A 10,000-nucleotide genomic window follows, 5' to 3' on the forward strand; every position below is an offset into this window, starting at 1 on the left:
TCTCTCTCTCTCTCTCTCTCTCTCTCTCTCTCTCTCTCTCTCTCTCTCTCTCTCTCTCTCTCTCTCTCTCTCTCTCCATGGTTTCAACACAATTCCAGTGATCCACACAACAATATACAAAATTTATAATATACATTTTTCATTTCTAGTAAGGTAATTCATAGAGTAGCAGGAGAATTGTGTGTATTTTTGGCGACAGGAAAGTGTGTGTGTGTGTGTGTGTGTGTGTGTGTGTGTGTGTGTGTGTGTGTGTGTGTGTGTGTGTGTGTGTGTGTGTGTGTGTGTGTGTGTGTGTGTGTGTGTGTGTGTGTGTGTGTGGGCGCCTCTGTCTGCAACTTGATTCACAGGAGGAATCATTTTTTTTATGTCTTTTTTGTTTTATAATGTTTTGCTTTCATTTGTTTCTCTAGGTTTATATGTAAAATCTCTCTTTTTTATCCATTGCTCGTGTGTAAGTTACCAAACACGAACATACAAATATTTTCGTTATGCGAAATTCAGTCTGTCTGCCTCAAAGTTTCTGATATTTTTCTATTTGTAATGATTCTATATATGAATGTTTGTTTACTATTTCATTTGGCATATGCACCCATCAGTCAGTGTGTCTATGTGTCTTTGTCTGTCCTGCTTTCTGAATGTCTGATGTGCTGGCTGACTCTCTAATGTCATTTCCTTCTAACATAGTACATACCTTTATTTATCTTAGTTTGTTTACCATGATTTACAATTGCATTTCTATATGTTCTGTCCATCAATGTACAGCTAATCTATCTCTTTATCTGATTCATCGCTTACACTTACACTTTCTTCTTATTTGTTTATGTATATTGCTCTTCAACCATCCTGTGTTTCTTCACTTACCTACCCATTCGTCGATGTTTTATCTGTATATCTCTCCCTATCTAATACTTCCACCTTCTTATCAATCAACGGGAATTTATCAACATATTTTCCCACCTATGTACTATTATCCCTGTCTATCTGTCTATCTGTCTATTTATCTAATCTATTTTCTACTTACTGAACTGTCTATCTTCCCATCTATATATATTTATATCTACTTATATACCTATTCATTTATTCATGTATCTATCAATCTATCTATCCATCCATCTGTCCATCTATATATCAATCTATTTATCAGCCGGTCAATCTATTTATTAACCATTTACCCATCCAGCCATCTATCTGTAAATCTACCTGTTCAACCAGATACCTATTCATTAATCAATTCGTCAGACCAATAACACATTTCTCTATCTGCGCCTGAACATACTCACCGACCCATCTCCCCGCTCACCGCCACTGTACCGAGATAATGCACCCTCAATACACTCCTATACTCGGCGGCGGCTAGGCAACGCTATTTCGACATGTTCCACTAAGCATCCCTGCTTATAAGGGGAGACAAGGCCCTGCTAATGCTACGGGACTGGAGGAGGAGGGGGAGGAAGAGGAGGGGCGTCTGTTGCAAGCATTATGTCGGCGAAAGGAAGGATGGAACGTAAGGGAGAGAGGATGAAGGATGGTGGAGCGAGGGAAGAGAAGAGAGGAATTCGTGAAAATGGGAGAAGTTGAGAGTGAAGTGTTGTGGTAGTGGTGGTAGTAGTAGTAGTAGTAGTAGTAGTAGTAGTAGTAGTAGTAGTAGTAGTAGTGGTGGTGGTTGTGGTGGTATAGTTCGTAATTTTTCTGTTCCTCCTTCTTAGGGTGAATTGTAGATTTTTTTTCACTCTACTAAAAATTTTTTTTTTTTTTGTCTTTTGCACAAAATGGAAAAAAACCAACATTTCCGAAAAGACGGTATTCAAAAGAAAGTAAGCTTCTTCACTTGTCTTATTCATTATGACGTAACATTCTGAGGTAATTTGTGCGTCCAAAGGCACAGACAAAGGGGTGTTTGAAGTGGATGTTTTTACTAATGCTGTTATTACCCTCCTCCTCCTCCTCCTCCTTTTTTTTGCATAGGAATAATAATAGAATCTCACTTCATTCTTTCCAATCAAAACGCAGCCAGTTTTTCCCACATAGCGCGATGGTTTTTTCCACGCCAGCACAAGCACGAGGGCGTGTCGGTTTGGCAGTCATACACTGCTCTAGCTTACTTTACTAAAGGGTAGTTAATCTAAATTAATTCCAAAGCGATATGTAAAGACCTGTATGAGTGTTTGTTTTGGTTATCCTATGTAATCACATGTTGTAATCCTCATTTTCTTCGTCCGCATTCTCCTGTTATTGATCAACTTTGTGATTTTAAGTACTAGAGGTCAAAGTTGCAGGCGATAACCTGTGTATCCAGCCCTAAAGGGAAAGGTACACAAACACAGTGACCGAAGCTGTGGCCTGATTGACTGCCGCCTCCCTGGAAAGCGCAACGCAAGGATTCTGCACCACCCCTCAACAACCAAACTGTGCCTTCACCTGCGCTACGCACACACCACATCACACAACTATCATGCAGTTACACTCTCCCTCACAAACAAAAGTAGACAGACCACAACTCTTTCCCTCACTATTCTCTCAAGTTCTCTGTGGTTTTTCTATACCACGTGGTATCAATTCCTGTATCTTGTCAGCTTCTGCTGGAGAGATTGGTGGGGAGGAACCTTCTGTACTATCCTGTATCTCCCAATAATAGTTAATGTAGAATAATTATCCAAACAGCCTCGTCAGTAACTCAAGGTTTGGTCTTCCGTTGCATTCCTTTGTATTCCTTTGTGTTCTTTCCTCCTCCTCCTCCTCCTCCTCCTCCTCCTCCTCCTCCTCCTCCTCCTCCTCCTCCTCCTCCTCCTCCTGCCTGCTGCTGGATGTGATGGCTCATGAATAACATGTGAATATGTTCTTAAACCACTCAGTGAAATCATAATTCGAGCTGAGAGAGAGAGAGAGAGAGAGAGAGAGAGAGAGAGAGAGAGAGAGAGAGAGAGAGAGAGAGAGAGAGAGAGAGAGAGAGAGAGAGAGAGAGAGAGAGAGAGAGAGAGAGAGAGAGAGAGAGAGATTCATGGCAAAAAGTAAATTCTTTCATACAAATGCACCACATTAAGCGCCTCCAGCGTAAGACTGTATAATTATCAGGCAGGAAGCGCGGCAGTAAACACGTCAAGTCTATGGAGAAGGCAGGGCGTGTTTCACTTGCTGGTCTTGTCTCTCACTTTTTTAATATACGTTTTCTTTTTTTGCTTTTCTTTTTTTTCCTTGCATGGATTGACAAGGTGTGGAATAATAGTAAGAAAATACAAATTATACAAAAACTGAATTGGTGTCACTCCAGATAATAATCCTGCTCTTTACTACAACAACAACGACAACAACAACAAAAACAACAACAACTACTACTACTACTACTACTACTACTAGTAGTAGTAGTAGTAGTAGTAGTAGTAGCAGTAGTAGTAGTAGTAGTAGTAGTAGTAGTAGTAGTAGTAGTAGTAGTAGTAGTACTACTACTACTACTACTAGAAGTAGTAGTAGCAGTAGTAGTAGTAGTAGTAGTAGTAGTAGTAGTAGTAGTAGTAGTAGTAGTAGTAGTAGTAGTAGTAGTAGTAGTAGTAGTAGTACTACTACTACTACTACTACTACTACTACTACTACTACTACTACTACTACTACTACTATTACTACTATTACTATTACTATTACTATTACTATTACTAACCTAACCTAACCTAACCTAACCTAACCTAACCTAACCTAGTCCTAGTACCCTATTTATCCTGTTTCTAGCCTCTATGCATTATTTTCCTAGACGGAGTTCACAGCTAACTATAACTCCTAAATCTTTCTCGTACACTGTAACTACCAGAGATTGTTCGTTTAATGTATACCTACTGTGTGGGTTTCCTCTACCTACGCTAAGTACTTTACATTTATTGATACTAAATTGCATTTGCCATATGTCCGTCCATTCATTCATCCTAAATCTGCCTGCAAGGCGAAGGCACCCGTTTCTGATCTAATTAATCTATCTTTGTGTCATCCGCAAATTTACTAACATCACTACTAATTCCACTAACCAAGGCATTGATATATATTAGAAATAACAATGTCCCTAATACTGATCCCTGTGGCACCCCACTGATTACAATGTCATGGCCTCACTCGGATTTCGAGCCGTTTATTACAACTCTTTCTCGCCTGTCGCTAAGCCATGACCCTATCCAGCCTAACACCTTCCCATCTATCCCGTGTGCCCTAACCTTTCTCAGGAGCCTTTCATGGGGTACCTTGTCAAATGCTTTACTAAAGTCCAGATACAAGATATCATAACTATCACCATTATCTACTGCCTCGTACTCTTTACGGTAAAAACTTAATAAGTTTATCATGCAAGACTTCTTCTTCGTGAAGCCATGCTGTGATTAATTTATCAAGTTATGTTTGTCTAAATGTTCCCTAATGTTCCTCGCTCTTATTAACTCTAATATTTTACCTATAACTGAATTTAAGCTGACAGATCTATAGTTAGACGCTAAAGTTTTATCTCCTTTCTTAAAGATGGGTACTACATTAGCCTGCTTCCACATTACTGGTACCTCACCTGACTCAAGTGATTTCCTAAAGACAGAGACTAACAGCTCACTAATAACCTCTTTGCATTCCTTAAGTACTCTGGGATATATTTCATCTGGTCCTGGTGTCTTGAACTTTTTTTAGCCTATCTATCTCCTGTTCCACTATCTCTCTACTTATGGAAATATCTGTGATCTTCTCATTCTCATCTGCTCTAAACATATGTTCACTATCTGGCATATCCTGCATGTTTTCCTGGGTGAAGACAGATGAAAAATACTCATTCAGAATTTTACTAATCTCCTCCCCAGAACTAACCAGTTCCCCATCTGCTGCCTGTAATGGACCTATAGTATCCTTATTCTTCGTCCTCTATTCGTGATAAAATCCCTTGGGGGTCCGTCTTCACATGGCTGGCTACACTTAATTCATAATTGCCCTTAGCTTTCCTCGTTAACTTCCTGACTGTTCTAACTAATTCATTATATTGTGACCTTAAAACTTCTTCACCTGCCCTTAATGTCTTATATATACTTCTCTTCCACCCTATATAATGTTTTAACCTAGCAGTCATCCATTTAGGATAATTTTTCTGTGATCTTATTGCCCTATACGGGATATATGCTAACTGACCTGTATGAACTTTATCTACGAAATATTTATACAATTCATCTACATTTACTTCACCTAATTCCCTCATCTCGGCCCCTACCATCCTCTCTACTCGCTCATCTACTCGCCTCGACCTCACCTCTCTCATTTCAGCATGACCTGACATTCCACCATACTCACACCCATATACCCCTCCCTCTCTCCTCCGCCCCTTCCGAACACATCTTACCTCCTCTTGTCCTACACCCTCACACCTCACCTCACCTCTCACATCTTGCCTTATCTCTCTCAACTCCGTCCCGGACCTGACCTCACCCTTCATCCGTTGCCAGTCAACTCCTTGGAGGTACCTTTTTAATTCCTCAAATTCTGCTCTCCTAAAGTCAGGTATTTTACTAGTGTTATTGCTTCTAAAAGTTTCTTCCCATTTTAAATTGTATCTAATTTCCCTATGGTCAATGTTACCTAGCTGTCCTCCAACCTCTACCTGCGTGACTGCTTCCTCCCTGTTAGTAAGAATTAAATCTAGAATATTATTCCCCCTTGTGGGTTCTACGACTACCTGTTTTAAAAAATTATCCTGAATTACCTTAAAAAATTTTGCTTCCTTGTTACCCACCATCAGACTCCAGTCGATATTCCTAAAATTAAAATCTCCTACCACACATACCTGACTGTGCCTGCCTGCTCTATTTATTTCCTGCCACAGTGAGGTGTTAATTTCCTTTGTACTGGTCGGTGATCTGTACACTACTCCCACTACTGTACATTGCTGTACTACTACTGCTTTCCTATCTGTTTTAAATCTACTGTTAATACAACACTGTAATGTGTCCCTAACGTATAACGCGACGCCTCCTCCTCTCCTGTTTTCCCTATCTTTATAGAACAATGTATAACCATCTATCTTGACCTCTGGATTAAATACTTTTCCTCACATATCTAACCAAGTTTCAGTTAAAGCAATGATATCAAATTTCTCTACACACACTATTCTTCTAAGCAACTCTGTTTTATTCAAAATACTGCTACATTTTGTGTGGTAAATACTTAAGCTATTTCTCACCTTCCCTGAGCTAGCTACCTTTCTAGATTTAACTAATTTCTCCTATGTTTACTCCTCACAACACCTTCTTCCCACAACCCTTTCCCGTATATGAAGTGAGTTATGGCAAATAATTGGCGCATTTTGTGCGCTCGAGCTCGATCTGTAGTGATGAGGCGATAGTTGTGCGAGTTGCGAGGCAGAAACCTTCGCCCACATGCCGATAAATCGAAATATGCAAAATACAGCAAAAAAAGGTGAGTCTGACGAAGAAATTAAATAAAATAACAAAGATACGCCTTCAAAAGTTACCAAGAAGTATTTCCGAAAAAAAAATCGAAACTTTTATATACGATGCACATCAAAAGGTGCTCCTGGCCAAATCATCGTTGTGCCCTCCAGGGCCAGGCGGGAGCGGTGGGGTGTACAGATGTGCGGTAACAAAAATAGAGCCCCCTCGCTCCGCTACGGGAATGATCCCTCCAAAGATATTAAATACGTTACTAAATGATTAAGAAAATCATGAATTATCTTTCATTCGCTGACAAGGAAAATAAAAACGTGAGGAAAACTAATATTTTCAGAAATCTACAACGACGAGCCTCTAAAAAAAGGGAGACAAATAGTGTGGGCCGGCTCTAGTCATCAAGGCCCACGTCACCTTGACTTTTCAAGGCGACAATCAACACACACAGAGACAAATAAGAACACTTCACAGAACTATACAAGCTTTCCTCTCTTTGATTTTTACTTGAATAAAGCTGCAACAAAGGTTATGACGCTAAAAAGTTACCTTAGGTTAGGTCACAAATATCATGGTGGTGGCGCTTCCCGGGAAATCAGAGTTAAAAATAATATCAATACCAATTGAACAAAGAAAATATAAATATCTTTTCTCCATAGAAGGAGAGTTTTTTTTTTTTTTTTTACGTGGAAACCAAATTCACACTAAATGAAATGTGTTACAGTAATAGTTTCCAAGGACACTTTATCATAACGGGCAAAATAGTATTAATCTACATAACGGTAAAACACACTAAAGGATAAATAGACATATAAACTAGAAGATCTGATATTTGTTACCTAAAAAAGACCTCAAGTGAATATTCCCATTATTGTGGAAAGTTTTTTGTAAGTGCATCTTTCCTTTCTTCACTCATATATACGTACATACAATAAAAAAAAAAAATATATATATATATATATATATATATATATATATATATATATATATATATATATATATATATATATATATATATATATATATATATATATATATATAAAACGAACGCAAAAATGACTGCTAATTGTTAGGTTTCAATTGAATCTCTAAGTAAATATTTATACCAAAAAGATGACACCATTATAGAAAACATATGATTTCGTATCCTTCTTTTCTCTATGCATAAATTAAAATAAGCACACGAAGACTGGAATACAAAAATTATAGTTTTGAAAAAGATTCTCGGTTAATCCTCAAAGGACTTTTTTCCCTGTAAGATGTTGCAATGAACATTATAGACTAAATTTACATTCTGTCTTCTTTCATATATATACCCTAGGAAGGCAGAAAAATGGGAGACAAAAACAACGCATTGGAAAAAGGTTTAAACTAATCCTTCAATGGATAACACTACTGACACGATACCATGGAAGCACATCCTTTCTTTCCTTCACAGATTCGTGGGAAGCTGACAGGAGAAAGGCAGGCAACAGTGACAGGTTTCCGTTGACATGAATAAAAAAAAAAAGTTTAACAGCGAGATCAAAATAGAGGGCACATGATGTAATGAAGCAGGTACTCACTTTCCTCCTGCATGTGTTGGGAGTGTTCACCGCGGCACCACCTGCCATCCTTTCCTGAAAATATCAAAACATCCACATAAAAAAGTGATGCAGCTTCACTATTCTAAAAAGAGCTAAAAATGAAGCATCATAAACAGAACCACCAGAAATCCTTTACTGCATGAGTTAACAACATACACATGAACAAAAGAGGAAAGAATAAATACTGAACAAAAACACGAAATGTCATAAATAAAACGTGTCAAATTCCTCCAAGCAAGAACACATGGATACATGGAAAACAACACTGAAAACAGAACACACTTCAAACGCTGAGAATGTTATATATGCACAACAGCTGCAACAAAATAAAACGAACAAACACCATTACATATATAACAAGATCAAATAAGAAAATAAAAAGAAGCAAAAATAATAAATGTAAAGCTTGCCAACATTCAGCGGTGTCTAGAATATGAAGGTGGTAGTTAAGTGAGACTGAAGAGGAGGAGCACAAGTCATGCTGCGATTGATGCATGAAGGCAATCAAGGGAGAGGGTCGCACAGAGGAGGCGGGACGCAAGGCGCCTTCAGGCCAGTCACTGCTGGTGTCCCTCGCCTCCCCTTCCTGCCTCGCTGCGAGGTGAAGGGGCCACTACCACCGCTGCCTCAACACTTACACTACCTTTGCGTCTCAACACTGAAATGCTTCAATGAATGGGAATGAACGGGAAAGTAATGGTCACTTAGAATTGCTTATAACAAGTACATGTTACTAAGTGTTGTAAATCAATCTGTCTGTCTGCGTCTGTCTGTTTATCTCTGCCTCACATGTTCACTATAATGCTCTGTAAGAATGAGCATCCCAATCTCTGTTGCTTTGTTGCAGCGCATCTATTTGTATTAATGTTGTGTGTGTGTGTGTGTGTGTGTGCGTGTGGTGTAACATTACGAGTGGAACAATATTTACGAGTATGGGTCAGTAGGTCTGTCTTCTGGTATATTTAGTAGTTTTAGGAAATCAATGACAACTACGTATTGTGCACGAAAAATGGCATACCGTAAATACGAGGCCATGAGAGAAAAATATAGTTAGGTCACTATGTTTGCATTTTCTTCGCTTACAGTAATTGTTATCACGAAAGAATATACGAGTGACGGAAGAGGCATACGTTTATATTGTGCAAACATTATGCTGTATTAATATCCCACTGACTAATTCAGTTAGACTTTTGGTTAAGTACTCACTGCAGGGCACGGTAAACTATTTATTAAAGTATTTTACAAAAAAATTGTGAAAATATATTCATTGTAATGAAATATTCCAGTTTCTGCCGCTATTTAAAACTACTTTGTCCATGTCTGTGCCTGCCCGCACATCCATCTGTCCCTCTGTCTATTTGTCTGTCTGTCTGTCTGCTTCCTTGCCTTCTATTTTTGCCTGCCTGCCTGTCTGCCTGCTTCTTTGCCTGCCTATCCTCTTCAAGTTAGCCTGACTATTTCCCTGTCACCCTGTCTGTCTGCCTGCTTTCTTTCTTTCTTTTTTGTATGTCCATCCACCTCTTTCCCCGCCCGTTAGTCTTTCTGCCTCTTTGCTTGCTTGCTTGCTTGCTTGCCTCCCTGCCTGTCTGTTTGCCCGTCTGCCTTCCTGCCTACCTGTCCCCCTCCCCCCCCCCCTCTCTCTCTCTCTCTCTCTCTCTCTCTCTCTCTCTCTCTCTCTCTCTCTCTCTCTCTCTCTCTCTCTGATGATTATCTAAACAAGTCAAAACATTATTTAAACCACTACTACGAAATACCAAGGTACTTGAAGGCTTGTCTGTAAGTGGTATCAGTGTGAACAGGTTACATCACGCTCCTATACAATCATGATTTACGCAGCACACCCTCCATAGTAGGTTGGCAGGCACTTCCCACACGTTAAGGAGTCCTTCTTCATTTCGCTCTCTAATTTAAACTTCTTTATACAAATGAAATTAAACTTCGGGATTTAAATGGTCACTTTCTTTCTTAGCGCATAAACAAAAATGTCCTTCACAAATATAACGAAAA

At 39.0% G+C, this 10,000-nt stretch overlaps 1 protein-coding gene across 6 annotated transcripts in view; it reads right to left on the reverse strand.

The window, feature by feature from the left end:
* Nucleotides 1-10,000, reverse strand: part of LOC135116394 (uncharacterized) — a 243,875-nt gene that overhangs the window by 211,288 nt on the left and 22,587 nt on the right. For all 6 annotated transcript variants that reach the window (XR_010276288.1, XR_010276287.1, XM_064033828.1 and 3 more), the window contains exon 2: nt 7,973-8,026. Coding sequence is in view for 4 of the 6 variants with exons in the window: in XM_064033828.1 (XP_063889898.1) it covers nt 7,973-8,026 (54 nt within the window). In the remaining 2 variants the exon portion in view is untranslated. The remainder of the gene's footprint in view (nt 1-7,972; nt 8,027-10,000) is intronic.

This window comes from Scylla paramamosain, chromosome 31 (genome assembly GCF_035594125.1).
Source record: "Scylla paramamosain isolate STU-SP2022 chromosome 31, ASM3559412v1, whole genome shotgun sequence".
In the NCBI taxonomy this organism is placed as follows: Eukaryota; Metazoa; Arthropoda; class Malacostraca; order Decapoda; family Portunidae; genus Scylla; species Scylla paramamosain.